General features: G+C 44.3%; 1 protein-coding gene across 2 annotated transcripts in view; it reads left to right on the top strand.

The window, feature by feature from the left end:
- The window catches only part of CDH13 (cadherin 13), a 691,633-nt gene that overhangs the window by 556,769 nt on the left and 120,352 nt on the right, over positions 1-14,512 (top strand). For both annotated transcript variants that reach the window (XM_066583672.1, XM_066583671.1), the window contains exon 9: positions 9,156-9,338. In XM_066583672.1, the coding sequence (XP_066439769.1) occupies positions 9,156-9,338 (183 nt within the window). The remainder of the gene's footprint in view (positions 1-9,155; positions 9,339-14,512) is intronic.

Genomic DNA, 14,512 nt, shown 5'->3' with positions numbered 1-14,512 from the left:
AATGTCCACTTCTCACCATGGACACGCTAAAGACAATCAGTATCGCCCTCATTCATTCCCGGCATGACTACTGCAACTCTCTGCTAATTGGCCTTCCCCGCACCATACTCTCCCCTCTCCAATCCGTGCTAAATGTGGCAGCTAGACTCATCTTCCTATCCAGCTGCTTCTCAGACGCCTCTGCATTATGCCAGTCACTGCAATGGCTGCCCGTCCACTACAGAACTCAATTTAAACTCATCACCCTCACCCACAAAGCTCTCCATGATGGCGCACCACCGTACATCGCCTCCGTCCTGTCCGTACATCACCCAGCTCGCACACTCCAACCCACTAACACACTCAGACTAAACGCCCCTCTAATACAATCCTCACATTCTCACCTCCAGGACTTCTCTAGAGCAGCACCGGTCTTCTGGACTGCGCTACCCCAAAACATCCAAACAATCCCTGACGCACAGAACTTCAGACGCGCTTAAAGATGTACCTCTTCAAAGAAGCATACTAAACCTCCTAATCTAGGCCCCCACAATATGCCCCCTGCCCCTCCCTATGGCTCCCCACACTTTCCACTTTGCCTATCCTGTACATCTCCTGCCCCTGTACCTCCTGTATCACCCCCACCCCGTTTGTTTCCAAACATTTGAATACTATATGTAATTGGCGGATTGTTTGTATTCTCCATGTTCTCTGAAAGCGCTGCGGACTAAATATGCAAATAAAGATTATTATCGTATTACAGTATTGTAATCCATTGAGCTATCACAATGCACGGTAGGATCAGTTAAAGGGGTCGTCCAAGCTAGGTAAAGGGCATTTCAATGGGTTCCCCATGGTGTACAATACCATAGCAGCTCATACTCTATTCTCCCTGCTCACCCCTTGCCAGTGGCTCTGGGTCTCCCTGCTGCCATCATCTTTATAGGCTGTAGTCAGCCTGAGCCATCTCCTAACAAGCTGCTGCAGCCAATGACAGCGCTCAGCAATAATAGCTGAGCGTTGTCATTGGCTTCAGCAGCAGGTTTGCGGGACATCACAAGCTGACTGCAGCCTTTATACGAACAGCACACCGGAAATCAGAGCCATCGGCGGAGATGCGCAAGGGGGGAGAGGTGAGTATCAGCTGCAGTATTATTTCACACCATGGGAGACCTGTTAATATGCCATTTATGTAACTCGGACAGCCCCTTTAAATTCTGGGAAGTAATAACTGTGGGGCCCCATATCAAAAGTTATAATGTGGCCCCACTTCACCATAATTGAAATCAGCAGCAAATTCAACGTATATAAGGTTATGACTATTTTGGTCTTCCAAATGCACTGGGACAGTAAAAAGTGATGTCACATACAGGCATTGTATATACAGTGATGTCACAACAGAGATTTGGAGCACAGTGATGTCACATCACAGTACAAAGATAATGCACACAGTTATAAGGGGGCCCTGTAACTGGTTTGGGGTTTCCCCGGTGAGCATGGTGGTTACGGGAATACCTCACATAGGGTCCAGGAGGCAACATGTATGCTTTCAGTAAAAAACTTTAATGAAACATAAAAATAAAGCAAACCGTTTAAGTCCTACTCCAGTGTGAATCAGGACCATGTACCAGTTGGCTATTGGAGAGGATCTGCATAAGCAATGTTGTGTAAAAAGTCCAGTATCCATGTATGAGGTTTCTCAAAAATCCTTACCAGGAAACCAGGATTTCATTCTAACTCATTCTTTTCCTATGTAACAGGTTTCTAAACAGTCCTTAACTGGTCCCCAGTAATGTAGCGTCCGGTAGCTCTGTATCACATCTACACTTTTTTGGCGAAGGGAGGAAGGGATCGAAGAGATAGAGGTCTAGAGGACTCACCAATGCTTGTGTTTAGCTCAGCCTTCATACAAAAAAAAAGTTTGTCCCATTGAGGAGCTCTCATTTGTAAAGCTAATCCTGTTCACCGCAGTTCCTCTCACATCAGGGAGTTTCTTTTGCTCCTCACTCAACAGCAAAGATGCTCAGACTCCTCATACTGCAGCATAGCTGGACAGACACAGAGGAGCATCCCCAGCTTCGCACACTGCAGTATAGCTACACAGACACAGCAGAGCATGCCCAACTCCTCACATTGCAACTTAGCTGCACAGACACAGCAGAGCATGCCCAACTCCTCACACAGAAGCATAGCTGCACAGACACAGCAGAGCATGCCCAACTCCTCACATTGCAACTTAGCTGCACAGACACAGCAGAGCATGCCCAACTCCTCACACAGAAGCATAGCTGCACAGACACAGCAGAGCAAGCCCAGCTCCTCACACAGAAACATAGCTGCACAGACACAGCAGAGCAAGCCCAGCTCCTCACACTGCAACATAGCTGCACAGACACAGCAGAGCAAGCCCAGCTCCTCACACTGCAGCATAGCTGCACAGACACAGCAGAGCATGCCCAGCTCCTCACACAGAAACATAGCTGCACAGACACAGCAGAGCATGCCCAGCTCCTCACACAGAAACATAGCTGCACAGACACAGCAGAGCAAGCCCAGCTCCTCACACTGCAGCATAGCTGCACAGACCCAGTAGTGCATGCCCAGTTCCTCACACTGCAGCATAGCTGCACAGACACAGCAGAGCATGTCCAGTTCCTCACATAGCAGTCTAGATGTACAAACTACTTCCTGTCTCTTCTTCCTGCTCAGCTCTGTTCCTGGTTCCCTCTCCATTTTAAAGTCAAAGTAGTTTGCAAATCACTGACACAGCAGAATATCAAATTAACACTAAGGCCGTCTGCACACTGCAGAGACAGATTTCACATGCGGAATCCCGCAGTAGAATCCGTCTCTGCTAGTTTCTTTTTCTTTTGTACTGTGGATGGTCTGCACTGCGAGTCAGATAGTGCAGTACAGATTTTTTTTTTAAACTACTGCTTTTCCCGCTTAGCACACCAAGAGCCGGCAAAGGGGGCGGAGAAGGGGGAGGCAGTTAAGCAGAGCTAAACTGTCTGCCTCCGCCCGATGGTATCCTGGGCTCGGCGTATACTCGCTGGACCGGGTCATCTGAACGGCCACATAGATGGAAGATGCAGCCATGACTTGGTCACGGCTGCCTCTCATTCACGCAATTTTTGGTCGTGCTGTAGCCGTGACACGACCGACCAAACATCGCTGCACCCATGTGAAAGAGCCGTTAGTTTGTTGCATGGCTGGAAGGCCAATAAACTGAGTCGGCCAGCCTTGTGTTTGACATGTACGCTCTAACACATCCAACTATAGAGCAGCTTGGCAATGAGCCTAGTCTCTGTAATATTCTAGAACTGTTGGGAGGAAAAAATGTATGCAGAAAAACCAAGCACTCAGGGGACCCACCAAAATATGTCCATCAGTGAAAAAGGAACAAACAAATAGAGCTAACTTACTCCATTGTGGGGGGCTACTGGTATTAATCAGACAGCCCCCTCCCAGGTGGCCGTCAGTCAGCAAACCAAGGTCCTTTCTGGGTTTAAAACGCAGCAATTCCAAAATCGGCAAAAGATTCTCCATCTACCAATTAAGGCAATTAAAATAACTTTTAATAAACTTTAAATAAAGATGAAATGCAGAAATAGGTCCCCTGGCAATGCGTTCTGGAGGTAAAGGGGGCCTCCATTCTGAAGCCAGAAGTTAAAAAGTTATTTTAATTGGTCCCCTGAGCCCTGTTTTTTTTTGCAGACATGCAGGTATGATGCACTCAGTAGAGGAGTAATGTGCAAAATAAGAGTGCAGAGAAGAAATAATGTGCATAGAAGGAGTAACTATAGTATGAAGGAGTCTATAGTAAAACCTAGATGTGGCCTGATTCACTTCTCCATGTTCTCTTCCATTGTTTATAGTCATCAATAACTGCACCTTATAGCAGAATGGAAATAGGCCCTGTTGGTGATGTATAGCAGCTTCTGACAGCATCCCTGAAGAGCCTTACCCCATTCCTCATGGATAATGGCCTCCAGGTCACTACTATTCTTGGGTTTATGTGCTGCATCTGCCTTCTTCACATCCCATCAAAGTCTTTTTGGGGGCAGAAGTCAGCCAGCCATGACAGCCACTCCAGAATCTTCTAGGATCCTGAAACCAATCCTTGTTGGACCTTTAGGTATGCTTGGACTTATTATCCTGTTGGAAGGTCCAATGACCCCCAAGCTTCAGCTTACTCACACAAGGCATGACGTTTTCTCCTAGGATTTGTGTGGTGGTCCAGAGTTAGGTTCCCTCTAGTACGTGTTTGTCTACCCTGTGTGGATTGTCTGTGTGTGTGTCTACATTGTTGTTGGTCTTTTTGCCATGTATGTGGTGGCCTCTTTAGGTAGTCCTGAGGTCATTTTCTCGTGTTGGTGTCACTAAACTTGGTGGTGTCTGTGTGCCTGTCTCCCTAACCTGTTCAGTGTGGTGTGATTGGTGGATAGGTTGGGGGCAGAGTAAGTTGGTGTTGGTGTAGAGAGAGGAGAGAGAAGAATGTAGTCGGTGAAGGAGGACGTGTGTAATGGAGGCTGAGGCTCTGCCGCTTCCGCCTGGGCTAAGCCTGGGCCCATCTCATTTAACCATGGGATGCAACCCCTCAGGGGACCTGAAGTCAGAATAAGTTTCTGGACAAGGAGTCGGCCGTGAATGTTATGCACTCCCCTGCTTAACTACTTAGTGGAGGGACAGGATCAGCTCCACTGCTGCATGTTGGAGGTCAAGTCTGGCGTGAGTGACTGCCCGATAAATGCTGCTAGGTCAGCGAGGAAAGGGCTCAAAAGGTAGTGAAGCCAATTTTTTCATTATTACACATTTAAATGGGTGTGACCAGACTTTTACCTCACCCTGTATACCAGTGTCCATAACACAATGTGCCAATCTGCAGTACCACCAATGCCCAGTTTTAGTATCACAATGCCTATACACATTAAATAACTGTTGATCGAGTGCCATAAACTTGCATGCTAAAGCTTAATAACCCACTACCATACACTTCCTGGAGTTGGATGGCCACCTTACGCATTAGTTGGGCCACATACTGTAAATAGGTGGAATGGCTAGCTTTGTCTATTATGTACGAGCCTCTTTATACATCTCCTCTTTGGTTGTAGATGATAAACTACAAGGCTCTATTTCAGTTTCCCCTACACCATGCAGCCAAACAAACATTGCAGTAGACCACATGAAAGAACAATTTATTACCGAGAGCCGAAATCTGAACAGAGTGCAGATAAAGAGACCATATAGTAACATGAAACAAGAATGGCATCACCGCCGACATTGACGAATTACCCAATATGTTACTGGATTCACTTTCAAAGGCTTTTTTCCAGCTGGCCATAGACGATTGTTGTAACATTTACTTGGCTTTTTGAAATCTAAGCAGAGGTGCGACGGTCTGCAGACACATCGCGTCCTAATGAGATGCCAATGAGATATTCCTGGAAACACGACCGAAACTGTTTCATATTCATTTCACTGTTGGAAGCATCTGTAAATTATCAGAACTACTACCTCTCATGCACATAATTATATTCAACACAAAAAGAGAAGTATAATTTAAAAGCCGTCTCTCTCCGAACGTCCCGCCGCCTCAGACTTCTGTCTTATAAAATCCCTTTTAAGTACTTAGCAATACGTTTTATTGTTCTTCATAAAGAAATGTATTTCACAGTTATGACGCTGCCCAAACCCATATGTTTAAGTTTAACTAAATGTATCTGGATGCAGGAATGAAAAGGTGTAATCAAGGCTTACCACTGAATCAAATCCATCTCCGTTCTGAAGGAAGCGCCAATGGCCTGAGCACAATATAGTAACATAGTTCGTAAGGCCGAATGAAGACAATGTCCATCTAGTTCAGCCTGTTATCCTCCTGTGTTGTTGATCCAGAGGAAGGCAAAAAAACCAAGAGCAGAAGCCAATTTGCCCTTTTGGGAAAAAAATCCTTCCCGACTCCCTAATGGGAATCAGACTAATCCCTGGATCAACCCCTAATAGTTCCTAGCTGCCTGTAAACCCGGATTAACAATTAACCTAAGATTTATGACCTATAATATCCTTCCTCTCCAGAAAGACATCAAGTCCCCTTTTAAGCTCCTCTATAGATTTTGCCATCATCACTTCCTCTGGCAGAGAGTTCCACAGTCTAACTGCTCTTACAGTAAAGAACCCCTTTCTATGTTGGTGATGAAACCTGCTTTCCTCTAACTCTAACAATGGCGCTTGGCATTGAACATTGAATTAAATGTCGATCCATTTCCTATAAATTTATATAGAGCCAAGATAGTTCAAGTCAACATAAACTCCATCATCTCTATCTGTTGACCTGGATTGGAAGTCCATGTAGATATTGGCCTGGAGAGATTTGGATCCAGTGGTGCCACGGGTACTCAATGAACACAATGGGGTTTGAGTTTTTAAACTCCTTGATGACCCATAATTTAACTATGTCGTAGGTCTTGGGAAGAATGTTTACCAAGCATGGTCTGAAGCCAAATCCACTCCATGATCATCAGGCGATGGCTGTGTCTACCAGCTGACACCAACCCCTCCAATCATGGCTGTTTTTTTGTGGCATCTTAGCCATTAGCAGGGAATGGCCCTCCATTATTCCATCAGTCTTTCCATGATGCGATCACAGGGTGTTGATGGATTGTCAGTGGCAAGGCTTAATAGGCTACCATTGAAAGTACATTATAAAAATATTACAGTATATTGTACATGCGATCAAGTGATCAGAAGTTCAAGATCCCTAGGGAGCTAAAAATAAGTTTAATAAAATGAAAAACATAAAACATTCAAAATGAATGCCCTTGTTTTAACTCTGTATTAATACACTAGAGGACAATACAAGGATCTCTCCCATGATCTGTTTGTACCCAGGACTGTGACAGTAACAAGCGGGAATCCTCTATGTTTAGAGGAACGAAGGTTTCCTCACCAACACAGAAGAGGGTTCTTTACTGTAAGAGCAGTGAGACTGTGGAACTCTCTGCCTGAGGATGTGGTGATGGCAAAATCCATAGAGGAGTTTAAGAGGAGACTTGACGTCTTTCTAGAGTGCTATGATATTACAGGATATAGACATTAAATAACCAGCGGGGTTGTTGATCTGGGGCTTGGAGTCAGGTAGGAACTTTCAAATGTTGATTCGGGGATTATTCAGACTGCCATTATGGGAAGGATTTTTTTCCTCTAAATGGGCTAATTGGCTTCTGCCTCATTGTTTTTTGTTTTTTTTTTGCCTTCCTCTTGATCAACAAAGGGGGCGTGGAAACAGGCTGAACTAGATGGACATTGTTTCCCTTCAGCCTAATATTCTATGTTACTATGTTGCTCCTGACGATAGGCCATCAATTTTTAAAACTGGACAATCCCTTTAAGTATGGAAAGCACACAGGAAGAAAAATGGGTTGAGAATCAATCAAAAAGCTAATTATGTTTCGGTGTGTTTCTTGTTGGTATTGGATTGTGTTCCCAACGTTTTTGTAGTACCCCATGTTTTCATTTGTAGCGGTGCCCGTCCTTTTTTGCTATTATGAATCTAGCACAGGTAGTGATTCTCTTCTTTGGCAGGAGCCATATAAGTCAACTAACAAACTAGGACTTCTGCAGCAGAGAAATGGCTATAAGAAGCTGGTGGGATTTGTGTTTACCTGTCCAGTGAGCCATGTGAACGCCAACAAACTACTCTTCCTTGACCAAAGTGTTTACATACAGAAGTAGGGCAGTAAACTTAATATAGTGCAGTACTCCATAGAAGTAGCATCTTAGGTTAGCCTCACAGATCAGATAGTGGTGTGGCGAGGATTAGCCACACGAGTGGAAGATGGTACTGCCTTAGGTTGGCCTTACAGATTGGAAGATGGTAGTAGCGTAGGTTAGCCTCACAGATCAGTAGGTGCTGGAATCTTATGTTAGTCTCACAGATCAGATAGTGGTGGTAAATTAGGTTAGTGTCACAGCTCGGATGATGGTGGTTCCTTAGGTTAGCCTAACAGATCGGATGATGGTGGTTCCTTAGGTTAGCCTTACAGATCGGATGATGGTGGTTGCTTAAGTTAGCCTTACAGATTGAATGATGGTAAAACTTTAGGCTAGCCTCACAGATTGGAAGATGGTGCTACCGTAGGTCACCCTCATAGATTGGTAGGTATTGGCATCTTAGGTTAGCCTCACAGATAGAACGATCATAGTATCTTCGGTTAGCCCCACAGATCAGTTGATGGTCGTAAATTAAGTTAGTGTGACAGATCAGAAGATAATGGTACCTTTTTAGCTTAGTCTTACAGATTGGATGATAGCGAGATCTTAGATTAGACAGATCAGATGGTGGTGGTAAATCAGCGTAGTGTCACAGATCAGATCAAATCAAGGTTGTATGTTAGGTTCGCCCCACAGACTAGATGGAAGTATATTAGGTCAGCTCAAAAGATCAGATATTGGTGGTAAATTAAGTTACTATCACAGATCGAATGGTGGTGAAATCTTTGGTTGACCTCAAAAAACGAATGGTGGCAAAATGTGAGACTAGCCACACAGATATCATGGTGGTGGGAGCTTAGGTTAGCCTCGGTTAGTTTCCTCCACCATACCACAAGTATTGGTGTCCTGCAAAGTACCAACAAAGATAGAAAAAAAGGAGCATTAACAGGTTCAAGGTGGTGTGCAAAGAAGGGGTAGAAAGTGTACAAACAAGCATAGCCTGTGGATATAGGGTTATAACGGGTTGTAGTAGTGTGAACATACACAAGGAGATGGATGGAGAAATAGATAGAGAAGATATTAAATAAATAGAATCAGATTAATATTGAAAAACTCGTCTTCGAATAGCTTTAATCCCCAATAAGAAAGACTCTATTATTTTGAACTGACGGCTTTTATGTTTTTCCTATAGGTGTTTTTTTTTTTTTACTGCTCTTGAGAGATTTACGGTTTTTGAATACTATTTCCCAGCTCAGTCTTTCCGACAATCTATCACGAGAGGCTGTTGTTCAGGAATAATATCTCCACTATTTACTTGTTTTAGTTGTAGGAAATGAGCTCCGCGTCTCGAAGCAAATCCATTCTTTGCGTTGTTTTAGGTGTTTTGTATAATATATTCAGACTTTCTTTATTCTGTTGAAATGTGAAAGAGAAAATTTAACTTCTTGCGTTTTCTTTTCCTTTAGTTTCAAGCCACAGTAAAAGAAGGAGTAACTGGCATCATGGTTAATCTGACGGTCAACGATAAGGATGACCCCAACACTGGAGCATGGAAAGCAGTCTACACCATCATCAATGGCAACCCTGCACAGAGCTTTGAAATTCATACGAACCCCAACACAAACGAGGGGATGCTCTCTGTGGTTAAGGTAAGCCGCCATTGTATTTAATGATTCCCATATGCACCAGATAGGCGTCAGTCCAAGCTGGGGTTCGACCAGGGCCATCCATATCAGATCAGTGGGGGTCCAATTCATGGGTCTCCTGCAAATTAGCTAACTGAAAAGGTCATGGATGAAGTGAATGAGGATGCGTTGCAATACCACATACAACCTGTAGACAGGTGTGACGCTGTTTTGGGGAGAAAACTATCATGTTTTTGTTTTCAATTCCCTGATAATCCCTTCTACCTCTTCACGCCTTAGCATGTCCATTTACTTCCTCGGCATGCTGGGCTTCTATGGAGCAAGAGCCAATTCACCTCCATGCAAGCGCTGTTAAGCCTTTAATCCTTTCCAATCCACTGTCTGACCTCTGAAGACATTATGATTTAAGGCTGTACAGCTCCGATGTTGGAAGACATCCATCGGGGTTCTCTTACTGTATATTGCCAGCCTCTCTGCTGTCGGTGCCTATCCAACGTGTCATCTCATGCAGTACTGGCTTTAGCCAGCAGATAGCGCCGTTGTATAATGGCAGAAAAAGAATAAGCCCCCTAGGAAAACCAGAATACAAATTGGATTGGAAAGGGTCAAATGCCCCTATTGGTGTTTGAGGGTCTTGCACAGCTGCCCCGTGATGAGATCGCAGGGTGTTGTTCAGTGGCCATGGCAGTCTGGGGCCTTCGGAAGGCTCCCAGGGCTGATGTTATTGATTGCCTATCAAGGCTAGACTGCTGGTCAGTATAATGTAAGTGAAAACAATCTAAACATGAAAAAAGTTTTTTTCTATTATTAAAGAAAATAGAAGGTAATAAAAGTTTTAAAAAAAATTCTCACTTTTATAATAAAAAAGTACAATAAAAAAAGCATATTTGGTATTGCCCCATCTATCAAAGTAACACTTTATGTATCCCGCATGGTGAACGTGGTCAGAAAAAAGTACACAACGCTAAAACTGTGCTTTTTTTTTAAGGCCCTCCTTCTCTCAGAGAAACATTTACAAGTAGTGATTGAAAAGTAATCTGAACTCAATAGTGTTAGTGGAGCAACAGCTGCAACGCTATGCAGCCGGCCCACTAGCCTGGAGACATGACAGGTCCTCTTTAATGAATCATGATAAAACGTAAGCTGGCAATCCAAATTTAATTTTTAATTGCAGCCGTGAAACATCCGGTTGTTCTGTTTTAAGAAATGCAGATTTTATGTTCCTGAAAAGTATCAACTATTTCAATTAATTCACCCAAAAAGTTATTTGCAGTTGCTACTGAGCGGGCTGAAATGATTTCGGAGCTTTATTTTTCCTTTCACGAGAACGTGGCAATTATTTTGTTAAGGCCGTTATTTGCTGTGTCAAAAATAGAAGCTGATAGAAAATGCTAATTATTGTACCGAGCAAAACGTTCCGAGATGGAATGTACAAAGTAGAAATTTGGTTTAATGGCATTTGATGAACTTTTCTACTTTTTTGTGTCACCCGCGATTAAATATTATCAGCCCCAGTAATGGGGAAGGTCAGCAGGGTCCCTAATAACGCAAGTACATTGTTCTCTCCTAGTTAGGCAGTGGCTTCCTCCATGGGAATATCCAAGAAGAGGCCTTGTGATGTTGAGCACTCAACAATGTTCAACCAAGTCGTCAACGCAAGGGCAGAAGGCTTGTCTTGGGCGAAGCTTGAGCACTTGCTAGAAGTCATGATTAGTGTTCAACCAGGGTTCCTTAGGCCCACCATCTGTACAGAGCACGTCCACTTTTAATCGCATGGTAATTAGAGATGAGCGTGTATACTCGCTAAGGCACTACTCGCTTGAGTAATGTGCCTTAGCCAAGTATCTCCCCGCTCGTCCCTAAAGATTTGGGGGCCGCCGCGGCTGACAGGTGAGTTGCGGCGGGGAGCAGGGAAGAGCAGGGGGGAGAGAGATCTCCCTTCTGTTCCTCCCCGCCGCTCCCCGCCCCCTGCCGGCCTCCGAATCTTTAGGGACGAGCAGGGAGATACTCGGCTAAGGCACATTACTCGAGCGAGTAGTGCCTTAGCGAGTATACTTGCTCATCTCTAATGGTAATCTTTGTTGTTATGACCATACACAGCGAACACATCATCAGTAACGTCTGACTGGTTATTTGTAAATCATCCCATAAGAAACTGATCCTAGTGGTAAGCGTTTGCTTCAAAGTCCCCTGCAAATGGGGTTGTCTACTGTTGGGTCCCTATTGTATTAGAGCCTATTATTGCCTCAGAGTCTGGGTCCTTTGGAAGATCCTCTGGTACTCGGTTAGGCCAATTCGACCCTGATATTGATCTCAGGTAGCAACATTTTTTTGCAAGCGCAGTCTACTCGAGACATTTTGCCCTCTACCTTGCACAATGGGATTAATTCAGAAATGTTAGGTCATTGCTGTACAAGCTTGGCATAATACCCTATATGAAAAATCAATTCTATGTTATAGTAGTAGAGAAATCTGCTCACTGGTCCCTTTAAACCTGTTTTAGGATATAGAATTTGGTGATCCCTCATATACACCATAATTCTTATAAACTGTTTTGAGTAAGAAAAGTAGAAAACTTAACAGTCCCAGAAGAAGGGTGGTTTGAACCACAGAGTTTTTGGAAAAACGTCACTATAGGTTTTATGAAGTTCTTTGAGCCAAAGCTGAAAGTGGATCCAGTGGGAAGGATAAGTAGAAGTCCTTCCTTTAGATTTCCTATGCCTTATGAATCTGCTTCTGGCTTTGGCTCAAACAACTGAATGAAAAACTGCTGAAAAAACCTGCAACGTTTTTCCAAAAAAACTCTGAAACGACCCCTGAAAATCTGTATGGGGTGTGTCTGATGATATAGCAGAGGCAGGGCTTAATAGGAAAACACTGAGCGGCATAATACACTGCAGTACAGAAGTATACAAGTGATCACATGATCAAGCCACCTAGTAGAAATTTAAAAGACTCGGGATTGTAAAACATTTAGTAAAATGTTTCAAAAATATCAAGAGTTCAACTCCTCCCTTCATTATGTAATAATGTAAACAATAGAGAATGCCCCATCCATAAGAGTCCTAGCTATTAAAATATCCCAGAATTTATTCCACATGGTGAACCCTGTTAAAAAATTAAAAATCCAAAATTGTTCTTTTTGAATTTTTTTTATTTTGCAACAGTAGTAAGACATAACTAAAATGATCTAAATTTGCCATAGCTGTAATTTCACCGATCGGCGGCATGAAGTTCACATATCACTTTTATTGCTCAGTGAACATTGTAAGTCAAAACCCAATAAACAATGGCAGAATTGTTTTGTTTTTCCATTCTACCTCACAAGAACCTTTTTGAAAGTTTCTCAATGCACATTAAATGGTGCCAATAAAAAAAAAATCAATGCAGTGAGTACCTTCAGTGATCAACAAGAGGAGTAAGAAGAGTATTGGGAGATGCCAGTGAGCATCAGAGGTGGAGATAGCGATCTCCCAGTCTGAGTTCCGTAGTGGGCTGATGTAAAATCTCCTATCTTGTCGTGGTCCGCAGTGTGGTGCCACAGACTTTCCAGGAGCAAAGGCTTGGCACTAATGGTGCATGTGTGGCACCATTGGGTGGTAGAATGAAGGACGTCTGAGTATCCCTATGTGAGTGACCCAGGAGTGAAGTGGCGCAGCTTCTTCATATGGTTGGCCAGTGCATTCGACAGTGAGTGAGTGGATGGACTGATAGCCAATTTCTGCATATGGTGAGAACATATATTATATTGTCAACATCAAGTGTGTATCCTGTGAATGTGGTGAAGTAACCGTCAAGAGGTTTTACAAGTGTCAGGACTGGAGGCTTTCAGGTCCTCCGCGCACGCACCGCCGGTCCTATCACCTGGGCTGCAGAGGTGCGGCGCAGGGGACCCCCGTTTTTTGCGACTTCCCCTGGCCGCCGTAATCCTGGACAGCAGCTCTGGGCTTGCGCTCCCGTGCTCAGAGAGCAGGTGCCTAGGGGGGACGCAGCGGGTGCCGTCCTGCACCACGTTCCTGTTGCCATGATACCCGGGCGCGCTTGCTCTGTCTCTGCCTGTCTTTAGCAGGCACCTGGGCTGTTTCTCCCAGCGTCCTGTGATTGGGTCCTGTTGCTGTCAGTCTCCCCGCCCCACTCAGCTGCTGGGGCGGGAGTTCTGACAGCATTTAAACTGTTCGGTTTCCTACAGTCCTTGCCAATTTGGTCTCCAGCTACACCCGTGTTACCTTGCATTGATGCCCTGTTTTGACCTGCTTGCTTTGGAACTGACTGTACCGCGTTCTTTCCTGTTACCGACCTGAATTGCCTGACCTGCTTTCGTGTTTGTTTGTTTTCCTGTATTTGACTGTGAGTCTGACTCCTGCCCCGCATTCCTAGTGAGCCTAGGGACTGTCGCCCAGTTGTTGCCCTAGGGCCTAGCCTAGAGAGGCAAGTAGGTAGAGGCAGGGGTTGCAGATAGGACTAGGGACTTCCACCTGCCCGGACTCCAGTCGTGACAACAAGTTTGTAATCACCAATCATGTTGCCTTCGATAAAGAAGTGAGTTAAGTTAACTTTCTGCCTCTGTTCATGTATGTCATCTATGTGAAAAATTTTGGCCCGTAACCCATTCATGCATGAATGGTAACTGAAAGGTAAAAAAAAAGTTATGGCACTTGGAAGGCAAGGATACCATGCTTGCCAAATTACCAAATAGGTGGATTCCCAACTGGCCGAGTGATCGTACTCTAAGAGTGGTCATAAATGGCTGCACATCTAATTAGAAAAATGTCTCCAGTGGGGGACAACAAGGCTCTCTCCTGGACCCAGTGTTGTTCAACATTTTTATAAATGATCTAGATGAGGGAATTGAGGAAAACTGATCAAATTCACCAATGCCACAAAGTTAGGAGGTATAACTAACACTAGAGAGGAGAGAGAGAGGATTCAAAAAGTTGAACAGTGGGTAGTGACTAACAGAATGGCATTTAACAGGGGCGTATCTATAGGGGATGCAGGGTTGCGGTTGCACCCAGGCCCAGGACCCTTGGGGGGCCCATAAGACCTCTTTTCTCCATATAGGAAGCCTAGTAGTATGAATAAAGCATTATAGTTGGGGATCCTGTTACAGATTTTGCATCGTGGCCCCGAATCTTCAAGTTACGTCTCTGTTATTTATTAGGGAGAAATGCAAAGTC

The sequence above is a fragment of the Eleutherodactylus coqui genome, chromosome 11 (assembly GCF_035609145.1).
Source record: "Eleutherodactylus coqui strain aEleCoq1 chromosome 11, aEleCoq1.hap1, whole genome shotgun sequence".
In the NCBI taxonomy this organism is placed as follows: Eukaryota; Metazoa; Chordata; class Amphibia; order Anura; family Eleutherodactylidae; genus Eleutherodactylus; species Eleutherodactylus coqui.
The sequence above is the reverse complement of the archived record's forward strand: the minus strand, read 5'-3'. Positions and strand labels throughout refer to the sequence as shown.